The sequence below is a fragment of the Sceloporus occidentalis genome, unplaced genomic scaffold (assembly GCF_023333645.1).
Source record: "Sceloporus occidentalis isolate IW3139 unplaced genomic scaffold, rSceOcc1.0.p SCAF_29, whole genome shotgun sequence".
Classification (NCBI taxonomy): domain Eukaryota; kingdom Metazoa; phylum Chordata; class Lepidosauria; order Squamata; family Phrynosomatidae; genus Sceloporus; species Sceloporus occidentalis.
This window is the reverse complement of record NW_028317009.1, coordinates 8,422,655-8,447,562: the sequence shown is the minus strand read 5'-3', so window position 1 is coordinate 8,447,562 and position 24,908 is coordinate 8,422,655. Positions and strand designations below refer to the sequence as shown.

At 41.3% G+C, this 24,908-nt stretch overlaps 1 protein-coding gene across 1 annotated transcript in view; it reads left to right on the top strand.

The window, feature by feature from the left end:
• The first annotated feature begins 347 nt into the window (after positions 1 to 347).
• CDH16 (cadherin 16) overlaps positions 348 to 24,908 on the top strand; it is a 38,188-nt gene continuing 13,627 nt past the window's right edge. The window contains exons 1-16 of the mRNA XM_089486313.1: positions 348 to 427; positions 1,458 to 1,521; positions 2,057 to 2,140; positions 3,221 to 3,361; positions 3,498 to 3,594; positions 7,357 to 7,512; positions 8,435 to 8,631; positions 9,552 to 9,677; positions 10,089 to 10,239; positions 10,551 to 10,781; positions 11,703 to 11,779; positions 13,126 to 13,314; positions 17,621 to 17,871; positions 19,472 to 19,605; positions 22,986 to 23,225; positions 23,660 to 23,776. Coding sequence (XP_089342439.1) covers positions 348 to 427; positions 1,458 to 1,521; positions 2,057 to 2,140; positions 3,221 to 3,361; positions 3,498 to 3,594; positions 7,357 to 7,512; positions 8,435 to 8,631; positions 9,552 to 9,677; positions 10,089 to 10,239; positions 10,551 to 10,781; positions 11,703 to 11,779; positions 13,126 to 13,314; positions 17,621 to 17,871; positions 19,472 to 19,605; positions 22,986 to 23,225; positions 23,660 to 23,776 — 2,335 coding nt within the window. The remainder of the gene's footprint in view (positions 428 to 1,457; positions 1,522 to 2,056; positions 2,141 to 3,220; positions 3,362 to 3,497; positions 3,595 to 7,356; positions 7,513 to 8,434; positions 8,632 to 9,551; positions 9,678 to 10,088; positions 10,240 to 10,550; positions 10,782 to 11,702; positions 11,780 to 13,125; positions 13,315 to 17,620; positions 17,872 to 19,471; positions 19,606 to 22,985; positions 23,226 to 23,659; positions 23,777 to 24,908) is intronic.

Below are 24,908 nucleotides of genomic sequence, written 5' to 3'. Positions count from 1 at the left end.
CACGGCCATTATAGCTGCTTCTCGATGTAATGGCAGCGAAGCATGTTATTAATCTTAGATTTCTTGTTTATTAAAGAGAACATTTGCAAAAGATCGCTATGTAGCCAACGGTGGCCCCATTAGTGCATTTAGGCTTTACGTGGTATTCCAAATATCTATATTAACCAAATATCAGAAGAAACGATCATTAATGTCATTCTTCCGTCCAAGAGGTATGGGTTGTAGCAGAGTTCCTAAGTTCCCAAGGAAAGCCAAGATGACTTTTATATGAGGTTTATGTAGCCTTAGACTTTATGCTGCCTGTAAGGAAGGGACATCTTGACATTTACACCGAAGGTGATGACTCAATGGTTGTTGAGCGTCGAGCTGTAGGGTACATCGAGCTGGCACAATCCAGTGTGTTCCTGAACTCTATCAGCAGTAATAGGTAACTTTATGCTGGTTTGGGTCATTTGCGTTAAGGTGAAGTGAATGTTACTGGGAGATCGCTGAGCTCACAGAAAGGCTTTACCGCTGGAGGAACACGCTGCTTGTCACATGGGGACACAATTAGCGTTATGTGTGTCCAGTGAGCGAGTAGTTAACTCCAGCTCGGAATCAGAACACTGGACAAAGTAACAAACGGAGAACAGGAAACATTGTTACTCCTGTGAATGTACAATGGTACCGCTCATGTTTTGGCTAAACATGTAGCTGGTGACATGCATGCAGGGCTGGCCCGACAATGAAGCCGAGTGGGGCAACCGCTCCAGGCGGCACTTTTGAAGGGGCGGCACTTTGCCGCCCCAAGCCCTTTTTTTTTTTTTTTTTTTTAAAGCGAAAGAGAGAGAAAGGGGCGCCAAGTGGTTTTCGTTTACCAAGCTGTCAGTACCCGCTCAGCGCCCCTCTCTTCCTCCTCTGCGGCGAGTCTTCCTGTTCGGTCTCGGTGCCGGCTTGTAATGCTGAGTGCCGGAAGATTTCCTCATAGCCGGCACCGAGACCGAACAGGGAGACTCGCCGCAGGACTGCTGAAAGGTACATGGGGGGGGGGGAGAGGAAGGGTAGATAATGGGGAGGGGGGCGGCAGGGACGGAGGGAGAGGAAGGGTAGATAAGGGGGGGGGCGCATTTTAAAATTCGCCCCAGGCGGCATTTTGCCTTGGGCCGGCCCTGCATGCATGTATTGGGTTATTATGTTGGCATAGAATGTTGGAATATAAAACAGAGGCGTAAAATCTTTTATTGAAAAGGAATTATTTTGAGGGCATGTCATGAGATCCCATTTACACGGAAGGTTGGTAAGAGAGAGTCAGAAGGTTAAGACCCCAAGAGATTACGATTAAGTGTGGACAGAATATGAGAAGATGTAGGTGTAGCAGGAGAAAAGTAGAATGGTTGGGGTTAGTCCCACCACCCATGGTGCCATCTCTTCCAGAGCTCCCTGCATGCGTGATATTTCATATGTTTTTATCCTTTTAGGAAGGAATTCAGCATGAAATCCATTTATCTGTTGGTTCTACTGTCAGCCGTCCCATCAATCCAGGTACGTGCAACATAATAGGAAATACGTTTTCCAGCTGGTGTTACCGGAGAACTATTGAGGTTTTTTTCATCTTGCCGAATTCAATTTATTATAAACTCAACAGCGGCCATTAATTTGGATTGTGTTACGGCCTGTTACGTCAGCCACATGTGGTATCAGCAGTTGGATAGCAGTCCCTGTTACTTTTGTTGTTTGGTTGTTTGTTGAATATTTGTTTTATTGGCCTATACTGGATAAAAATAAAAATATAAAGTCTTGCATTAGTTGTGGCTACAACGCAAGGCTCCACACCATGTTCTGAACCCTCATCTGGCAAGCCCAGTCCACGTTATAGTAAAGAAGTTATAAACAAACTTGCCAGTTCCATTTTATTACCCATGCTCAACATGCTAGCATATTAAATAGACATGCTTTCTAGATATAACAATACCCAATGCCTTGAAGTGTCTTGGACATTTAAATAATAACAAGCAGTGATGCGCCAAGAAATAATTTAAGAGATATGTGGGGAATGTTGTTGTTTTTTGTTAAACAGGCGACTGACTCGTCCTCATTCCATGAGCAAGTTCTTGAAGTTCCAGAAAATTATCAAGGTTCCTACCCGTGGTACCTTGGCAAGGTAAGTGAAGGTCATTAACCTATGTAAATCCAACTTTTAAGAGTGGTCCTAGCCTCACACATCACAGAACCCTAACCTTACCTCGTCTTAATAAGGAGGGAAGTTAAGGAAACATAAAAAGAAACAATCACAATTACATTCTCAATAATATAATCGGAATAATCACCTCCAGGAAATTAGCCTTAGAATAAAACACGCTTTGTTCCACATCGGAACGTTCTTTCCTTCTTCTCACACCATTCATGGGATTTTAAAAGGCCGTGAAAGGACAGAAGAAATGTTAAATAAAATAGACAGTATGTGCAAACGCTCGACCTGAGTATGTATAGAGCTGAAAACCTGTGGACAAGTCCCACTCCGTGGGTCAGGTACTCAGAGTGACCTCAAGGAGTTGGTCGGTGCTGCTCAACTCGTGATAGGAACAACCTGATGATGGGGGAATGCGAATAAAAGATGTCGATTGTATCATGGAGATTGAAATCACAAAGTCTGGAGGGTTTCACCTTGATTTCAAGGCCAAAGTTTTTCAGTGGTTGTTAAAATGCCAGCCTTTTACCAGGCCTATTACTTTCCGCTCACTGGAGAATTTAGCAAAGTTCAGCTCTGGTCAAGCGCTCAAAAGTAGCCAGGTTCCGTCTTATTTAGTTCCCGATCATTCCTAGAAGTTATTGCTTTAGTTACATGTAGCTCAGGAAAGAAAGATCAACAGAGAAGATAAGCCAGGGCCGTAAGCCAAAAAGACCACCTTGTAAGACCTTTCTGTGTCCTGCATGGGGGAAGTTTTAATGGGGTTATTCCAATAGTTTCATTGATTGTTGACCAGCTTTTGGATAATATATCTCCTTGGAATGGCAGCACATTCTATTTATTACATCGAAAATATCTCTATATCGGTAAGTGATATTTAAGTAGTCCTTTCCCTTTAAATCTATTTTGGAGCGTTCTGGAGAAGACTTAGCATGTGTTAGTAATGCACATTCTGGAACACGCTGTGTTCTCACATAGATGCCTGCTGGTTATCATGGTGTTACGATGCCAAATAGAGTTTCTCAATTAACCTTACAGTAAATTCCTTTTTAGATAAATCTCGCAGCAGATGGACAATATAATGCGGTGCTGGCCGGGAACGATGGAGAAATATTTGGTTTCGATCCAGAATCAAGACTTTTGTATGCTCTCCAACCCTTTGATAGGGAGAAGCAGGATTCGTATAGCATACAGGTATGGGGACCCCCATCTACTTTGGAAGCGTGGTAAATAAATCAGCGAGTGGGAATTCTGAATAATAGACTCCATGTAATTAGAAGAGTCGGTATATTAAATGCCCATTGTATATGTTACCAATGTTCTTGTACAGGTCATTTTGAGAGATAACAAAGAAGCTCGGATTGAAGTGGCCACAATCCAGATAAATATTAGAGACGTAAATGATAATGAGCCGATTCTGGAAAAGAGTACATTTTATGGAATAGTGAGTAAAGGAACAAGACAAGGTATGCCCGTGGCTTTTGGATTAATTCTCTTTTTTCTGACTTTTAACCCTTTCTAGAGCTCTTTACTCTATTATTTATTTGAGTGTAGCTAAAAGATGATTGGTTTTAGAGGAAGATGAGAAGATTCCACATATCTGTTGGCCCATATACTCATTTGCAAAGAGGTTTTAGAATGACCATGATGTGTTTTCTACTTCTAGAAGTTCCAGATGAATAAACCCAAAGTTGTAAGGTGCATATTTACTCTATATGACAGCATCATCAATTTTAACCTGAAAAAAAAACATGCCTTTCTGCATATAATTGCGATATGCCATCAAATCTCTCTAAATGCATCCATACATCAAACAAATCCCGCTGGCATAGTGCACCACAGACAGTATATCTCAAGAGCAAACAGTGTCAGAGTTCTACCTCCAGATTCTACCTTCAGCTCTACAAATATACACAAAATTCCAGAAGAGTAACATCATGGGCAAACCGCATTCTATATATTACCATGTAAGATGCCTACAAAAGCACTCTATGGGATTTCCAGAATTCTAAACACTGACACTAATAGTCTAGTCTGCATGCCTTTTCTGCTGTAAAAATGAAATCGTTAATCTGTCCTTGGTCTTGTCTTAGATTTAGGAGCCATATGCCTATCCCATGCAGGGCTGGCGCAAGGATTTTTGTCACATTAGACAAAACCTCATTTTGCCGCCCCTTGGCTCAGCCCCATGTATGCCACCCCTTTGCGCCTCACCCTTGGGGTCAGAGTGATGTAAACACATCATACACGTTTACCCAGCACCCAGATTGTGCTCCTCTTAGTCCGAGGTCCTTTCGGTCAGGGCTGCTCTCTGTATGGCTCACGCACACCCTTTATTCATTCATTTTTGCCCCTACACATAAACATGTTGTATTACCATGCATCCACTTGCCATAACATACAAACACAACACTCTATCTCTCTCTCACCCCTTTCTCATAGTTTTTCCCTATATCATTATCTCTCCCCTTCCTCATTACCTCCTTTATATCTATCTCCCTTTCTCTTTATCTCTCACCTTTCTCTTTAATCTTCCCTTTCGTATCTCTCCTTCTCGGTTTATCTCTCCCTTTTTTCCCTATTTCTCCCCTTCTCTTTTGATGCCTCTTTCATTATTATCTCTCCTTCTGTTCCTCTTTTCTCCATTCCATCTCTCCCCTCTCTCTTTTTCCTTCTTTGTTTTTTTATTCACCCACCATTTCCCTTTCTCTCCCCCTCTTTCTCTCTCCCTCTCTCTCTGTGTTTTCTCTCCCTTCTCTTTATCTCCTCTCCTATTGAACTCACCATTTTTTCCTACCTCTGCCGTTTCTGTTTATCTCTCTTGCCCTTTTTTTTTATCTATTCTTCATTTTATCTGTCTCTCCCTTTTATTTCATCCTCTCTTTCTCATTATATGTACTCATTGGCTTTATCCCATCTCTCCTATTTCACTTAATCTCTCCCCTCTTTATCTCATCTTTCTTCTTTCTCTTTATCTCCATTTTATCATTATCGCATCCCCTTCCTCCCCATCTCTCTCACTGTCACTCTCCGTTCTCTTTATTTCATTTCTCCCTTTTCCTTTTATTTCCCTTCTTCTACATCTCATATATTTATATCCATCGGTCTTCTTTCTCTTTACCGTTCTCCTCATCTCTCCTCTAATTCATTATCCTTCCTTTGTTCCAATATTGTTCCTGCCTTTCCCCATTATCTCTTCTTTCGGATTTCACTTTCTGAAGTCCTGTAGTGGGAGCTCAACTTCTTCTTACAGGCCTCTGTTCAGGCCTCCATTTCAGTGCACCTGACCTCGCTGTTTAGGGCTGGGAAATGACATCCCTTTAACCAGCGGTGTGAGGTCCATGATCTCTCCAACCGGCCCTGCTCCAGTCCACCGCAGAGGAGACATCGCCAACTGATCTGCTCTCTAAGCCAGCGGCTTCCTTGCCTGCAGGTAGCACCTGCCTGGATCCCATGCATAGTTAAATTGCCTCACTGTGTGGACCTCTACCATTTCTGTTGGGAGACTGTTATCTACCACCCTCTCAGTAAAGTAAACCTCCTAACATTACATCCAAGCCTCGGACCCTCTAGTTTTAGATTATGGCCTCTTGTTCTAAAGATTATGGCCACTTGTTCTCATTAGTCGCTGGTTCCCAAGCTGTATGGGGTATGTGTGGATGTGAGAAGCTGAAAGCTTCAGTCTGCTGGATTAACTGACCTCTTGTAGCTGCCATGGGCAGAATGGAAACAAAAGACCACAAACATATACACAGCATGTGACTTGTTTTTCCAACCCCTCTCCCCAAAGTGTGGCTGGGATCTGCTCTCAGATGTCATTACAAAGCCTCCCACACCCCATCACCCTGCACCGAAATGTCAGAGCAAAGATACAGGCCCATTATAGCACTCTTATCTCACATGTCAGAGCTGGTTTATCTTCGCCCGATAGTACAGTTTCACTGTGAACCATGGTGTACTCGTACGGCATGCAGCCGAGTCCGGCTACATTCATATTTTTTATTAAATGACTTATTAATGTGCATCGATGGACTATTTCTAACCCCTTTTCAACCTTTTCTCCCACATGGAAATTTGGGGAAATTACCAAACACCATAATATCAATAACAGGCGTTATATTAACCCGTATAAGTGCCATAAGAGCCCGTAGCACATTACGGTGTCGGAAGTAACTTGGAATCCCATGTAATTAAATAGATGTAACATTTCTGAGCAGCAAAAGAGTTAAAATTGCAAGACAGACCAGATGCCATTTACTTAAACATACAAGGAACCGTGTAGCCCAAGACCCAGCCATTAAGTAACACAAACAAAGCCAGTCGTATGACATCAGACTGCCATCTGAAGTAAATGGGATGACATGTTTGTATAAACAGCTTTCTCTGAAGGGATTCCCCTCTGTAAACATGGTTTCACAGAGGATGGTCCTGGAAGTGTTAGCGTGATGGAGGGCTGATGGATGGATTTCAGAACGGGTGCAAGAGAGAGTTTTCCATATCTACTCAACGGTGCATGCCCGGCCCGGCACACAACATTTTACAAGCTTGTTTTAATCTGTTGGAAAAGCACTTGTGGGATAGTCAGTTAGGCATTTTTGAGGTACTCTGGCCTCTAGAGGAAGCCTTGAACTGAAGGTTCTATATACCCAGGTTTTTATCTATTCTACCCATATCTTGAAAATCTCTGCGCTTCGCCTGGAGTCTCTGGGTCCTCTGTTTCCAGGTCATGAGAGCGAGCATCTAAGCCCGCCCACTCCCTGCCTATTCCCCTCCCATCCCCATTCAGACTTAAGCTATATGCGGCTAGCTCCACCCTTATAGATGGCAAGCCACACTTGCGTATGTTGCTAAGTCACTCCCCCGAGGAGCTTGAGCCTGAATATTCCCAAGTACGATCCTGTCATCAACACAGGAACTTTGCATAGTATGTTATTTGGGGAATGACATACTATGTCCCACTACATTAGTACTGAGTACCTACTTCATAGCATCAGTGCATTATCATTGATAGGTGTCTCTGAAACGGTATGGAAAACACCCACTGGTTATACAATGTTTCGTCCAATCAGAAAACCGTAAAGCTTATATTGTTCCCCGATATTTCATTTATTTGAATTTCCATTACAATAGAGAAAAGTTTAGGGTATCGAACATTGGTATTTGGTAAATTTTTACATGACATTTTGCAGGCGTTGCTTTTGTGCATATTAAAGCCACAGATCTGGATGATCCGCTAACAGAAAACGCAGACCTGCGCTACTCCATCTTCTCATACAACCCTGCCACATACGACAACGCGTTTCAGGTAGACCCGAGGACAGGGGCCGTTTCTCTAACAGAACGCGGTAAGACCAAAAAAAACCAAAAAAACTCAAACTAAACAAGATTGGGATCACAAAATGCGATTTACAAATCGGTGGTAATATTTATAAAATGTATTGCCCTAACTGTAGTCCAGAACATCCCTGCTTAGAACTTTGCAGAACAATAGCGAAGGGGAACATTCTAAGAAGCGGCTATTAAAATGCGCAGCAACAGGGAACTCTTGAAAACTACAATTCACAGCATTTTATTCTGCTAACAGTACTAGGATTCCATTAATTGCTTTCCGCTGTGTGTGTGACATGTGACAAATTTACCGTTTACCGCACAATACGTTTATTTTCTGCAAAGCATATACCGGTACTTCTAAAATGCCAAGGACGGGGGGGGGGGCAGCTCACTGCAGAATAAGAACTTTAGCTAATTTTCTTTACTGGAATTTAAATAACAAGTCAACAAAATGGATCACTTCTCGACCTCATTATGTAATTTATATTCATTTATTCGCTACAAGAAAGAGCGTGATATCAATCATACAATGACAGCTTTAAAAGGGTACACAACCAAGCAGAACAGTGATGTCACTTTAACGATGTCACGTATCTGTTTACCAACTCTGTGTCTCTGCGCAAGTCCATATACCGCGAGTGAGAGGCCTTTAATTCATGTCTGATGATGTCAGATAAACGTAGAATATTTGTGTTTGAATCAAGTCAGAAACCTATACAATATAATTGCTGTTAAATCTAATTAGAAACCTAGAATTTTACAGCAGATCAGCAGATCTAGTCTACCAGGGTTTTTCCTGCTATAACGACTCGAACCTTAATCAGTCGTTGGTCTCGTCTTAGATTCAGGAGCCGTATGTCTATCCCATGCATGTTTAAATTATTTTTTTTAAGGTATACGTTACTCATTGATACATAGTTTCTCCTCGGAGAACAGGTTCCATGTTGTTGCCTGAGCTGGACGTCAGCCATTTTGAACTAGTAGTTCAAGTCAAAGACATGGGAGATAAACCCACAGGTTTTAAAGCCATGGCAAGCCTCGTAATCGACGTTGCAGAGAATACCTGGGTCACGCCGAGCCCAGTGTCCCTTCCTGAAAACCTGAAAGGGGACTACCCCCGGGTCATCTCCGAGGTAGGTCCATAAGAAACCACCTTTATCCGTACCGCTTGTGCTAAACATCAATGGAACAGAGAAAAGGTTGGTTTTTTTTCTTTAAAGATAAAACAGAAAATCAGGGGTTTCGTGGTAAACGCTGGCTCCTTCTTTCATTTGCCACATGGATCTAGGCTAATTCTTGATTATGAGGACTGGTAACCTCTCTCCCTTCTCTAAATAACTCTTTAGTATAAACATTAAACAGCGCCCGAACCTGAAATTTCTTAATTTCTTATTTTTTTTCCGCTGCTCTGTCTCGTTAGTAATCTATTTTCTGCCTCGCCACATATCTTTTTAACAAGGTCATATACATGAAGCAGCACAGGAGCCCAGCAAAGCAACTCCAGAGAACAAACAGACGAGTCTTAGGATGAACGCGTCCAAGGCAGTTTTAGGGGAGCCCGAAGTCATGATTTATCTCTCGGACACGTGTTTTGTTTTTCCATGTTAGGAGCTGTTAAGCAGTGTGGGAGGTGAAGGCCTCCATCCTATCTGAAAACAGCAGACAGGCCATCTTTTAATATGGTTACGCTGTCCAAACAATAGTATTTGTTGCGACAGTCGCCATGGCAACGGTGAAAATCTACTGTAATCGCTTAACCAAAATGTTCTTTGCAGTCTGTCATTTAGAATGCTTAAAAGCACCTTTTCAGTAAAAAAAAATAAAAAAAAAATGTCTGCCTATAGGAACATCACAAACATCAAAACAAAATAAAAATAAATATTTATATATGTATAGAAAATATAAATAATAATAATTAGAATTTATAATAAAAAAATCTAAAATAATTATCCTTATTTGTTAATTTTAAGTAAAATAATTTGTAAATGTATTAATTAGGAAATTGTTGGGTGATTTTTTGGAAATAATCTCTTGTTTTGATGACTGGGAGCAGGTCGTGTGGAATAGCACAGAGATCCGCTATTACCTTTCGGGGAATTTCAAAGCAGGTCTATTCACAATCGACGAGACGGGGAAGATTTATATCGCAGAAGAACTGGACAGAGAGATTCAAAGCGAAGTAAGTGGAAAAAAAACCCAACACATTTACGATTGGAAATCAAGAGCTCCCAATATATGGTGGAACTTAGAGAACCGAGAGACACAGGACATAAACGTAAAACTGCTGGCTACTAACTTTAAGTTTATGGAAAACTCCATAAAAAAATTATTCTCAATAAAAAAAAAACCAAACAAAATAAGTTTGGCTCTTAAATAATAATTAATTAATAGAATTAATTAACAAAATCTTGTTATTTGGTAAGGACTTTCCAAAAAAGTTGACCTCCTGAAGGAACCGGCATTCCAGTGGTTCCAATGGTTTTATAAAGTGCTTGAAGACGGATGGAAAGCTCCATGCTTATATTTAATTAGCTGTTTATCATACGGAATCTTACTGCCATGTTTCTCTATGTTTGGTCCTGGCTTTCAGTACCGGATTGAAGTTTCCCCTGTGAATGAAGATGATGTCCCCTACGCTGATCCTCTACACATAATGATTACCGTTCAGGACGAGAATGACAATAGCCCGGTATTCTCCCAAAAGACGTTCCACGTGGAGGTGACGAGAAAAGTCACAAAAGGTTGGAGCAGCTCAACGCAACATTTTTGTGAATACCAGGGAGTGGAAGTGTCCCTTTGAGAAGGTTGCATACATTGTAAATGTTACAATAGATGTCATCACACATTTCTAAACATCAGGATTATCAAGTTTCTTATAGTCAGGATTAGTTTTCATTGTTGCGATATTAGTTATAATGTTTGCTGTTACATACAAATACCATTTTGTTTCCTTCAATTAGCTTCTACAACGGTCCTGCTGGGGTTGGTCCTAAGCCGTGTCCTTCTAAATACAAAGTTTTGCCCTAAGTTTTCGATCTTTCCTTCTGCGTAGAATCCGTCCTTCTTAAACTAAATGCCGAAGACGCCGATGCTAAAGAAACCATAAACGCACAGCTACGCTACAGAATCGTCCGCCAGGAGCCCAACGAACCCAAAGACGTCTTGTTCCGCGTTGACGAGAAGACAGGAGATGTGGTTTTGCTGGAGGACCTCAAGAAGGCAGCAAGAGTCAAGAGATATAGCCTGGAAATCTCAGCCACCGACCTGGCGGGGGCTCCCAATGGTATGCCCAACGTATTTTGGTTTATTTAGACAGCACCAACATGTTCCATGGTGCTGTACAACATACAGACCGCAGACAAATCAGTCCACGTGGGATCTATACATTATGACTTATTGATTTATGTAGCCCCATCATAGTCCCTGCATTGTATAATGGGGCAATATAAGTAGTGCATCACATAACAATTTGGGTTTCCTGAAGCAAAGAGCCCTGGCTCAAAGGAGCTTACACCCTAGAAGAAAATAAAGAAATTACAGTGAGCTCTGCTTAAAGCGTGAAGATGATCGTTCGCTAATAATCAATACCGGTGCACCATGTGCGATCAGGACGCATGTTACACCAGGAACACAAGTGCAACAATGTAGTCTGGTATGAGCACATGTCAGAGCTCAATACCCCCACGTGTAGAGTCCTCAAAGAGCGATCCAGATAATGGAACCTCCGTATCATAAAGTTGTAATTAAAAACACTTTAGAAAACCTTATTGATTGTCTTATTATGCAGTTACCCAATTAAACCCCCGTCTGTCACCCGCGTGTTCCTGCAGTTGCTAAACTGCTACATCACGACCGCGTTCCTCTTACCATCTGCTATCGGGAAAAGCAAAAAGGTTCTATAATTAACTAGAAGATGTCTTGCTGGTCCTTTTCCCGAATCATTATAGAAATATTAGCAGTAGAGCCGCGGAAAGTTTACATGGGGTTTTATTCCGTGTTAACGAGGGTGGAAATCAGTTTGTTATTTTGAGGAGACATACGTTCGCAGCATCTTCTGTTGATTTGTTTTTATTTTTCGGTGTTAATTAATTTTCAGATGATTAAATGAGCAGCGATATCAATGGCCTATCAAGAAATCGAAAGAAAACAATTGATTTACACCAAAAAAAACAACAACTTTGGTTCCCTTTCTCTCTCTCTCCAGGTCTTAGCAGCACCTGCGTTGTAGTCATCGATGTAACAGACATTAATGACAGCCCTCCTGTATTTTTGAAAAATCAGGTAATCTACAATTATCTAGAACTGCTAATTATTGGGTTTTCAAGCAGCAAAAAAATGAAAAACGATTAAATACCCCTGTCTCTGGCCAACAATATGCATATATATATATATATATATATATATGTATGGACTTTAAAAGATCAGCTGAACAATGAAATACAAAAAATGGCCGTTCAGGGATCCTTACGCATAAACACCATAATTCATACTAACTACAGGTACGGAGTATCAACACTCATTGAGTGGCGGTGGTGTGAGTGGTGAGGGGGGCGACATTGGGTTCTACAGGGGTGAAATCTGGAATCTCAAGCTTTAACGGGTCTCAAGAGGGTATATATAGCCAGATAAAAAGCAATGTAAGTGGTTCCCGTGCACAGCAATGAACCCTTCGCCATGCTTTTGTAAGAACAGAAACGTACTTAACGTAACACTTTCATCCGGGCTAGTTGAAGTTACCTGTTGTAGTGAATTACCAGCTCTTGGGGTGAAAAACCAGTATGATGTTTTATCACCCATCAAAGAATCCAGCACTGGTTTAAATGTTTGCCTCTGGGCCTTGGTAAATCGGTAGGTAGGGAGAAACGTCAGAAACCTGATTCCATGCAAGCGGTTAATTTGTTGGCATGGACTTTCTCGGTGAATAATGGACGAGTTGGGATGTATCTGCCGACTTCTGCCCCATGTTACTCACCCCAGCTGTTTCTCGTCTTGTTTCATATCGAACGCTGCGGACGAGGTCGTGATTTCTTCCAGATTTCTGTATGTGTTAAATATCTTTTTTAATCAGAGAAACCCAGGTGTCTGCGCGATGTTCCTTTCATACGGGAACACTGTGTTAAGGGAACAAGCATTAGACGTGAGAGGCAGCGTGTCATGGAGGAACACGCATAACAGATATCGGGTATTATTGATTGGCGGCATTGTGTGTGGGCCGCGTCCGTATTACACATAAACTGCGTGTTCCTACGAGCTCTAGACAAAGAAGCCCAGGAGCAGTGCTTGTGACCGGTCACAAGTCATCTTACTTATCAATGCATCAGAAGTAACAAGGACTGCCGATTGTTTATACATTGTATCTAACCATGCAGACATACGTTCCAGGTGCCACAAAGAAAACTACGCCAATCAGCTCAGTCTGCTTAGTATCTGGACTAGTTTGCGATATCAGACTGAATCTGGAATGAACACGGACCTTATCGCACAAGTAGTTATGTTTCATTGATAGGTTCCTGACTAATTATGGTCCGTAGACTTTTAAATTACTAAACAGTTATCCGCCAGGAAGTATCGTCAAACTAATATTTTGTTTTGTTCTTCGAATTATTAGGGGTTTTTTTGTCTTCCAGTTTGAACCGTTTATTATTCCAGAAGATACAGAGGTTGGCACCTTAATAACCAGTCTGACGGCCAGTGATGATGATGACCTGATGGAGAATAAGCTGATAGACTTCTACGTTCAGTCGGGCAACGAAGACGAGGTCTTCGCAATTTCAAGTGACCAAGATAAAAACATCTTGAATGTTTATCTTGGAAAGGTAACTTTTTAGGTTCAACAAACTGTAAACGGTGTTCAAGTAGGAAATGTAAACTGTGTTCAAGTAGGAAATGTAAACTGTGTTCAAGTAACAAAACATAAAAAAATCTGGGGAGAATGGAATCATAATTGCATCAAACAGCTGGAGGGCAACTTTGGGAGTAGGAATTGGACTTTCTGTTGTATACTCCTGGTGTATGTCAGGATACAGGAACATGTGCCATGAAGTATAAGTAAGCAACGTCATTAGAAAGGAACCTCTTTGCATCCTCGGCACATCTTACACAATTCTGAGAGTTCTTGGGCCAAAGAATGGTTCAGGACACCCCACCACAGGTACTCATTTCACCAAGTTTAGTGCAAGTGAGCAACATTTTCAAGATGTTTCACAGTGGAACGCGTGGTTTTCTAAGGGTATCAGTCACATTGGCCAAGGCACTGACAGATCCTAAAAATCCACATGATTTTTGTCGTCAGCCCAAATACCACCTATGCTTTCTTACAAAGACTTTTCAATGTATGTGCCTTCCATAGATGAAGCCAGTACTGCTTTAAGATGCCTGGGATTAAAAAGAGCAATGAGGGACAGATAATTAGATGACATGGCTGAGCGAGACCCCTCTACTGATAAGGAATTCTGTATAAGACTGCGATGGGGGGGAGGGAAAGAAGAGAAAAAAAGGGAAACAAAGAAAAAAAAAAAGCTGCAGCCATCATCAATGAACAGTTTTCCAATGCCCTGTAAAAAATGAATGCAACTAAGGTGGAGCGCGTGGAGAACAGGAGAGTATTTAAAAATATATATTAATAAGTAATTTTTTAATATAAAATACACAATCAGATGCATAATGTCTAACAAACTTGCATCAGATTAAGAATCTTTAGTGTTATAACATGAGAATGGTAGATGTAAAGACCTGACGCGTTTCTCCAAATGTGGCTTCTCCAGAGGTCAATAGATATAATAAAATAAAAAGGGGCCAGTCGTGTGCGACATCATTTTATCTGTTTGTCTCTGACTTGAGACCCCCTCTCCTCTCGGATCACACCGTCCCTTCCTATCATTAAGCGAATCGAGGTGGTGATGTGAATTCTGATAAAACATTGTTCTTGGAAAAAGAACTTCTCAGAATGAATACAGCTGGAGTTCTAAAGGACGCAAGTTGCGCCTCCATTAGCGAAACATACGTCACTAATTCAAGCGTCTCGTCTACGGGCCGCCTAGTATAAAGCCGGTAGGCTGCGAACCAGGCTAGTTGCGAGATATTAATGAGGGGAAAGGGAAGCAGCTTATTTCACACTCCCAGCATCTGGGAAAGTAGCTGCAAATTGACCACCGCGGGAAACAAGTCCTCTTACTATCTGTTCATTTCGGAGTCAGCCAACGTCAGGTTAACTTTTACACGGACGTCATGAGATGTGACGAGTGTCCCCATCATATGAACTTCATTGGAAGCATTTAGAGACACTACGGCAAAGCGGTCAACATTCCAAGTTCTTTGGGGTATACAACGCTTTTTGGAGTGAAAAGACAGCGGAACACTTCCAAATTAAGGCCACCTCATGTAACAGACAACAAAGTTCAGCATTCTAATCACAACAATGCAAGCTGTTTTTAACCTTCAGCCCATTAAACATATTCTGTTATCATAACTTTGTCCCAAAGTTGTTCAAGCTGATTAATACAGAGCTCGAAAACGCGGTAGGCGGATTCGGGGAGATTGAGATAGAAACCCGGCCTATGTGTTCTCACGAGCCATTGTTCTCGTCGCGGGTCCTGTGCAAAGCGTTATGCCTGTAGAGGAACATACGGGACTTTCAGAGTTTATTTTAAGTTGTATTCTTGAGCAAAAAGGATTGGGTTGTCCACATCTCAACGGCACTCACAAGGTTAAAAATATGAGTCACCAACGCAGCGTGTGAAAAGTTCAACATTATTTACAGCAGAGGGCTGCCAGGCAACATCCCGAAAAATATAAGCATTGAATCAAGAGTTATCGAGGAGGATAAAGTCATGGGACAAGATTAATGTCCGACGAGAACCAAATAGAGTAAACGTAACTATAAGGCAGAACCAACGTGGCCGACCCCTGTGCACCAGATTAGAAATGGATCTTTTTCTTAAATCCAGCTATAGTTTCTAAATTGGTCAGAAGAAGGCGGAGGGTATAGCAGAAACTATTGCCTGAAATGAAAGTTTACTGTAAACTTTACAAGTTTACAACTAAATGTTAACTATTAGACCTGTGCTAGTTAAAGAGCCACCTGTACATACGGGTAATCAGCCCTCTAGAACACAGGTGGCAGTTTAATGAGTGCGGACAGTGTTACCAACGCGGCTACGACAGCGGTTGAGATACCTGCGCTCGTAGGATTCCTTGCTGAAGTTTACAATGTTGTGGCAATTCAAAGTATGACCCGTGAACAACGTTGGGGGTTATGTTTAAAAGCTGATTCTGGCGCAAAAGTGGTCTTATCGCTATAGCAACTCATGGAATGTCCTTCCCGATTGGATCACTCCACTGGTTGCTATGGTGATAAGACCACATTTTTAACGTTGCTACAGAATAACAATTTTATACAGAACCCCCAAGGCGACATTGTTTATTAGTAACGCTTTAAGCTGTAATAATGAATTGCACAGCATTTATTAACCCCTTTTAAAAGAAAGAATCACGGGCACACATTTTTTTTATGCAAAACAACCATTTTTAAGTAATTACCCACAATGGCTTGGTTCCATAATAGGACTTGAGAAGTGGTGAACATGTGACCTGAATATATATACTATAAACGCATTATACATACACGGAATACATTAAACTATTTCCGTGGGCGCCGTCACCAAACACCCCCTGCAAATAAGTAGCGTGGAAACTCAACAATAATTATTCTGCATTTGTAGGCGACGCTCGTTTCAAGTCTCTGTACTTCAAGAATTTCCACTACCAATCCCTAAGCGGTTGTATTATCTAGATTTCTCTAGAATCGCGTGTATTATTTGGTTTTTGGAATCCCGAATAGAAGATTTCCCATTGTTTGCCGCTGTCGCACGCTTACACTGAGCCTTTTTTCATTTGTATCCCTGATTCCTCTGTTGGTTTAATGAAAGTGCAATGATTTTCCAAATAGGTATTGAATGATTTCTCTGGCAGTTCAACCTCCCCTGCTGTACATAATTGCCACTTTTAGAGAGGTGAGGGGGCGAAGAGACTCAGGCCCGGGGTATTGTGGAGGCGTTTTAGGAAAACTCTGTACTTTGCAAAGCCTTACTAAGAGGGCTGCCACGTCGATATATTGAATAGAGCTCACACAACGTCTACCTCTTTCATTAGCGAGCTTCACGTCGGCCTCTCTGAATCGCATTGGGTTAAAGCAGCCGTCTTTTTCTTTAAAGCAATCCAAATAGGAATTTGAACGCTGGCGTTTTCCCACGCACCAGAGCAACAATACAAAGGCGGATTTTTTTTTTCTGGCCCCTAGGGATTTGCAATCATTAGAAACAAATAGATTTCATATATTTTTAATCGCTTACCGTTGAGTCGGTGAAGCCCATTGTCAGAAGGGAGAGCCTTGACCTTCCGTTCCTTTAAGTAAATGGTTAATTACTGTTTTGGGAGATATGTCTTTTTTTTTTGTAAATGTTGGTTTTTCTAATAGTTTACACTGATTTGTCTTCTTGTTGCTGGCGTATTATCCTTAGACTGTTTGCCAAATTAAGTATAATTCTATGTCTTCAAAGACGTGGGCTGTTAAGCATCTAGTTAGTCCAAAACTTCTGATTTATGATCCCGTGGTCCAGGATCTATGGAGGTTACAAAGTGTTTTGGGGTGTTTCAATTCTAAAGTGGAATTTTCAGAAGAGGGCAGAAGTCAGGTAATGAAAACTTTTGCAAAAAATTCCAATATTTCTTCTTGACCGTAGCTGGCGTTTAAAGGAACACGGCAGAAATGAGTCGTTTTTTAAGATATGCTCAGCACTGAAAACGTGAGAATTAGTTTCAGGTCAGGGTGATGTGATGTCCTCCTTCAACCAGTGTTCCATCAATTAACCATCACGAACTTCAATAAAGACTGTAAGCGTTCCCACTAGAAGGGAAATTCACAGTTACTTCTTTTGTGATGGTTTGGAAGTTAATCTTGCTTTAAGATTCAATTCTTCCTTCCTTGTTAGCCGTTTGTTTCTTGTGTGGATATTTGTTAGGTGAGCACTGAAGAACCTTACACAAATTTGAGACTTACACTCGTTGAATTTGGCCGTTTAGGAAGCCATAATGAGTTTCTCTTTTTTTCCTTTTTCCTTTTAGGATGTGGATTATGAGAAAATTCAAGAATACAATTTAGTTGTCGTTGCACGGAACCGGGCCCAGCTTTATGAAACAGATTATGGTCCGAGTTCTACTGCCACCATCCACGTCTTGCTGGGAAACGTCAACGAAGCCCCGATATTCACCCAGCAACGGTATGAGGTCAGCGTGCCGGAGAGCACCCAGACCGGGTCGCTAATACTCACCGTGGAAGCTTCGGACCCAGACACACACCACCAAGCCAGATTACAGTAAGTGGAAGCAAAACACAGAATACACAACTTTTCGTTTTACCTAGAATGATGTTATTTACCCCAAAAGGCCACCAGTGCTACAATATAAAAGAGCAGCCAGTTTTCCAAAAAAGTAAGACCAACCTTTGTCTACCGATAACAAACTTTCTCTTGCTAACTTTGGAATTACACATTGTTATACGTGTGGTACATTTAGAAACAATATTACATGATTTTAATGTAAGGTATGGATTCTAGAACGCTCAAGTTTTTTCCAAGTGGTTCCCCATCCGCCTGACCAAATGGTCTCTCTGCTGATGTCAGCCTCCCTGGCAGTGAGGACACATGATATGAAGATGACAGGTCTTTCTGGTTGCGCCGTTAATTTTCTATTTTTTGCTCCATTCACCAAACCGTGACCATTCAGCCCATTTTTCAGGCACATTAAGATGAAATCTTTAGTAATGCAAAGGGTTGGGTTCACGAGCAAGGAGACATTTCTTCCTTTTTTCTAAGAACCAGAGACAAGCCAGGAAAAAAAAAACCCCGCGTACGATCAATGAAGATATGAAGAGTCCACACTCCGGTGTGTCTGCAGAATGGAAAAATCAATGTATTATCTTATCCTGCTGCACAGAAAGCCCGGGGATAATTTAAGTCGGATTTAATGCCTGCGGTGGACTATTAGTGTTGCTATTACTGTATACGCAGTTGATTTAGTTATTTGTACAAAGATTAGTTACCCGTATCAATGTCTGATTAAGCCGCCAGAATAAGCCCAAGTGATATTAATTGCAATATCCCCTTCATTGACTAAAAGCCGGTTTGCTTCCTTTTTGTAATTTGATGGAAGGTTATGTATAGAGAAGTGGTACTAGAACATAGCCCTCCAGAAAAAAAAAAGAAGGAAGAACAGAACGTTCTAAAACACGTTCCTAACTCTTTAACAAATACACAATTCTGCGTTTTTAACTCTCGGGTTATTGTTGAGAGCCAGGGCTGTTCAGGCGAGGCGAAAAAGCTCCGGACAGGAAGTCAGGTCTTTGGGGGTTTTTCCACTTCCTGTGCGATATTTGGTGGACTCAAAGTCGGAAACTAGAGAATTCAGGGCAGAATTCCCAACTTTAAAGTCGTATATCAGTCGTAATCATATATTGAATCTCCCTAGTATCTTACCAATTACATTTCTTATCACTATCAGACTTCGCCGAGTCAACCCAGAAAGAGTTGATGGTATCGTGACGCTTCAATGCAGATAACCCAAGTCGGGAGATGTAGGGGCTAATGCGTAATCATAACGGTCAGGGGTGTCCAGCTCTTAAAGGAAAGGGCCGCATATTGTCAGGATGCACAGGGATAACTGAAGGCTGAAACCTGCTAAAATCTGGTTTATCATAACATATTGTTTAGACCTGCCGATGTTTTATGCTCTGAAAGACTCTATTTCGCAGATCTGTCTTCTACAACTCGTAGATAAGTTGTCTTATTTCGCGTAGTGCTTGCTGGACTCGCCGTAGGGGGAACGCTGCCATTTACTAACATGTAAGAAGTCTTAACTTGCTTTCTGTGAATGGCTGAATCCAAGTGTTTCCCCACTGTGTTTCACTTTATTCCCCAGTTACAGTATCAAAAATGATTCCAGGAAATGGCTTTCCATACAAGAGCATTCTGGGAAAATAAAGCTCATCCATGCGCTGGACCGGGAGCAATATGAAGAGACTTATAAAGTGCAGGTCATTGTGACCGAGGAAGGTATGTTCCAGGCGTGGTGGTTTCTCTCATTCCTCTGTTTCCATTCTGGGTTTTTTCTTTTTAGCTCCACAACCAATTGGTTTACCAGATTTAAACTTAAAATTCAGCACAAATGCCCCAATTCTATGACCTCTATTTCCAGTTACAAAGAAACACATTGTGTTGCACCTTCGGCTAGCTCCAGTTAGAGACAATGCCTCTGTATTCAGATACAGTTAAAAGAAATTGTGTTGCATCTATATAAAACACTAAATAATAATAATAATAATAATAATAATAATCTATGTCCCGTTATCACTATAAGCTGTAAACAGTTCATATTAAAAGGGATTCTGAAGGCCGTTATGGGTTAGATAATACTTCTCAATAGGTACATTTTGTGGAAATAAATAAAATATTTAGCGAGCGGTTTTGTTACAATGTAACAGAACCTATAATGGGGCATCTTGCAGATCTCCCTTAACCCCCTGCATACCGCAGCACGGTGTAACAGGATCCTGAGCTGACTATACACAATACATGCAGTGGAGATGCCTGAATATATTCCGTTTCACTGAGCATTTGATTAAAGAGTTTTTGGCATTTATTTTCCGGTGTGTGACTCATTCTGTGACCTGAGACACCTCAGCCTCAGTAATAAGCAATTCCCATTAACCCTTCGCAGTCAGAGAGGTCTGCGGTCCATTGTCAGAGGGCGGCGGCGCTGTGCAGTCTGATTAGAGAGGGGTTAAGCAGGCTATTATGTGTAATTTCTCCAGCGTAGCCGGGGTTAGCGCCCTGAAATTATTTAATGGGGATTGTCATTTGTTTGTCCTTGCTGGTAGTGCCTCATTCTGTGAGTCACACGGTGCTGATGTCACCCAGATGCATCAATGAAAAGAAGGGGGAAAAAAGCATTTTCATTCACTTTAATTCTCTGCTGCCTTAAATTATGTTTTTTTCCACTATTGGTAGCATGGATGGAAAATTCCATCTAACAGATTGCTTGGAGTAAGATAAGAGGCTGGGGTCCCATCTGGCTTTGCTCTACAGCCTGACATAATAGAGCTAAAAGGGTATTTGATATAAGCCCCCAATATAAATCTGCTATATTACCATTTGAAGCAGTGGAATAGCCCCCCATCGGCATCTTCCTCCTATCCAATTGCATAGAACGGCCGTTATAGTCTCATACTGCCCAGCGAAGCCAACACCATACATCAAGTTGCCCAACTGTGGTGACACTACAACCCCTATGATGCCAAGCCATCCACAATGCCAGTGGAGCATCATAGGAATTTATCTGCACAACAACTGGAGAAGAAACCTGGTGTGCTTAAACCCTCTGCCATGTTTTGCTTGGCAGTGATGTGGTTAAAAGTAGTCGGGCTCCCCCATTTAAAATCCAGATGTCCAATCGAGAAATTGACATCCACGTTTCGGATTTTTTTTTTATAATTACATTGCATGGAGCGGTTTTTATTTCTTTCCATCTCTAAAACACACCAAGTTTTAAGAACGCTGCCAGCGAAAGCAGATGAGCTGTAATCACGCGTGATTGCTACATTGTTACTCTGAATCAAATGGAATGAAGATTGCACCCCTTGAATGGTAGATATAATTGAATGTATGAAGCCTTTGTGGGGTGAAAATTCAGAACATATTATCATAGAACACGTAAGTGTTTCTCTCAATGTAAAATGCTGAAATGTTCCCTTTAAGGCACATGGAGGAGCACTTGGTGTCCATGCTGCCATATGCCATGTTTATTAGGCACTGTAAACAGGGAGAATCTTACTCTCAGTCCTATCTAATAAAAGCAGTATAAGAGCAATATTTGTCAGTGCAGTGAGTAGGATTATGGTTGGTAGAAGGGACTCCTTACATTTCCACTGTTGGGTTATCAATGTCACTTCAAATCATTTGACCACCTCGTACATTTATTTTAAAGAGTTCTTAGATTCAGATTTGCTCTTCTTGGTTTCCGAATTCGAGATATTTTATGGTTGATTACCAAAGATATGTATAACATTGTCCGGTGACAGATGCCAAGGGACATGGACGTCCAAGCTTCTTGCTGTCTGCTTCTCCAGCACATCATAGGTTTCAGAATCTTCTTATAGGACTACCTGGAGTTCTTCCATTGGAATGATGAGGTCTGTAAGACCTGTGCCCATTCATAGACTCCTTGAAGCCAACCGTGTTGATGGGGTCTGACACTATGAGACCCTATGAAAATGTTGTCAGATTTTTTTTGCAAAAACCTATTTTTTTTACCCATTGCCACATATAGAATTCTGCGTTAAATTGTTTTAAACAAAGATCACTCAAAGCCAAGACGTCGGTGCCATCCTTTAATGGTAATCCCCCGTGCTCCAGACTAAATAAATAAAATCTCATGGCAGCCGCATACATTTTGAAGGCATCACCTCGTGGTGTTAAGGAGACTTCTAGACAGCTGTTCCTTCATGATGTAACAATGTGTTTCTCAGATGAAGGCTTGCCCGGAGATTCCGAAAGGGAGAGAATCCCAGCAGCTTAACAAATTTACACTTGGGTGGGGGTGGGGGGGGACGCTTCTGCCAGGAATAACCTGGTGGGATCCATGTCATAAGAAGAATGTTTAATGACAGATAATCAATCACACAATCAGAGGCTGCCTCCGTCGTACCATTATTCGTTACATCTTTTTTGCAAAGAAGAGCTAAAACTGAAGAAAGAATATTATTCACACAATTACTCATCAAACCCATTATATTAGGGATAATTGAGATAATTGCAGTGGAGTTTAAATGTAGCTCATTGTGCAATTAATCTCTCCGATCTAACGCCTACTTTGCCGGCAGCAGGAGACTGTATTATTTTGAAGGATACATCTGCCTGGCAAATAATTTGCTACTCTGCGGCTAGTGGACCACAAGGAGTGTTTGTAGAGAGATAGAGAGAGAGGGAGACAAAGAGAGTATTTTATAAAATAGTTTGTGTTTGCCCAATAATGTTGGGTTGTCCATCAACCCAGTAACCAACCATAACCATGGAAGAAGGTTTGTGTTATCTTCATGATCCATGGCCTCTCCAGTCAGTTGGGGCAACGTTCCTCATCTGATTGAAGTTAAATTATCCCATGGATATCCAGGCAGTTATACTAACCTCAAGGCATTTTAATCTTGGTCAAGATATTATTCCGCTTACATACTTGTGCCATATTTTTTTTCACAGTAAGAAGTGCAGGAACCCTGATTTTAAGTCACAGATGTGTCTATCCCCCATATTCTCGGGTAAAATCACTCATCAGTGACCATGGTTCAGTATGTAATCTACAGTATGTTTTTGTCTTTGATATCACTGTTTGTGGCCTAATTGATTCCAACTGTGAGATTTTGTTACTTGTCCTTATTCAGGAGATCATGGTCTCTCAGCCACGGCAGATGTTGTGATACACATCTTGGATGTTAATGATAATATCCCGTTTCTGGTGGGAGATTATTCGACGGAATTTTTCTGCAGTCAAAAGGCAGACAACCAGAGGATCCTCATTAGAGCTTACGATCCCGATTCAGAAGGAAACAGTGCTCCTTTCACCTTTAAACTCGTCAAAGAACCAAACCATCAAGTCAAATGGAACTTAACCGCTGTCAATGGTACGTCCACGGTATCGATATGTGTGTGCTCTATTAATTAAATGCAATGTAATATATCGTCTACAACACTGAATGTGAAAGGATCCACAGTGGTCCAGGATTTAGGATATCCCTCCAGAAAATGGACCATAAGTGGTTCTTGAGGTCTACAAGTCCAGGTAATACAAGAGGATATTTGGTACACCAAAACACCAAGAAGCCCAAAGCTTTGTAATTCTTAATGATGATGTCTCTGATCAAAAGTTCCCTTTTCCATTTAAAATAAATTTTCTATGAAATTTAAAAACAAACTGAAAATGGAAACCAAGCCAAATTCTGCACGGATCTAACAATATGCTGATGGTTTGAAGGTTTGGACGTTGAACGTTTAAACCTGTTCACTGCTCAGATCCTTAAGTAAACTAACTCCTGCTGTTTCTTCTGCCAACGTGTAGGGACTCACGCTTACTTATCGATGTCGATTAGTTACCTGGAGCCAAAGGTACATAATGTTCCGATCATCATCACAGACAGCGGGAAACCCCCCCAGAGCCTCCATGTGCACCTCCCAGGTAACCAAACCTATTTGCTTTCTAGGATACTGACATGTGCTACATCACCTAGGGCGCTGACAGCTGTCAGGTCATAAACCTGCAAATTATATATATAGTGTACAAGTGATTATATATATATATATATATATATATAATGATTTATTCGTCAGAAATCTTATATTTATATTTAAAAAAAAAAAAAAAAAAAAAAATCGAACAAAACTACAAATGCATCCAAGACCAGGAGATATAGAGAAACTAAGTCTTCTAGTAAGAAGTAAAAAATAATAATCGAAAAACAGAAACATTATAAGGTTTCAAACATGCCTTCAATCAGCTGTAAGGCATTCTTCAGGGAGATACTTGTATCCTGTTTGCCCTTTTGGTAAATTTTTCTCCATTTTCTTGGATTTCAAAATAAATATTATCTCGCCCTCACCCGGGGTATGCGAGTTATTTCTGTTCTGAGTGTCCGAGCTCATCATTTGTACAGTCTTGGTGTGTATGTTTACGGTAGAGTAATGGCGTGTGACACACGTACAATATCCCGGATCATTTTAGTTAATGTCGCAAGAATGGCCCGATGGAGTCAGTTCTCTTTCCGTAACTGGATTTTGTCTCTGTTTATGACACTTTGGGTGTCAGGGTCACGCAGAATGCTTGGGGGGTATAACAGGAGTCTAAGGACACCCCAATCCATATTCACTAATTCACTGAGTGCCAATGTTTATGCAAAAATGTCCTACATAGGACATAAATAGATATCCGTTTCACCATAGCAACCAGCCCGTCAATTGACATTTTTCTGAAATCTGGGTTTATACAATACAATGATTTTCTGTAGTTTAAAGTTATAATGCCCGTAGGACCATGATACATCAAGTGGTGCTCTTTGTGCCATTCATGCACTTTATGGACTAGCATAATTATCTATTATCGTTTTTCCGTATTAGGGTCTGCCAGTATAGATGCAAGTATTGTTCCCAGCACAGCATCATACAGGGCCGCCATTAGAAATGTTGGGGCACCTTAAAAAACAAACGTCCAGATGACCCCACGCACACACACACACACACACCACCAGGCTGTTTGGGGGCAAACATGGCACAGACAGGCTGTTTGGGGGAACTGGCAAGCTGTTTGGTGGCAA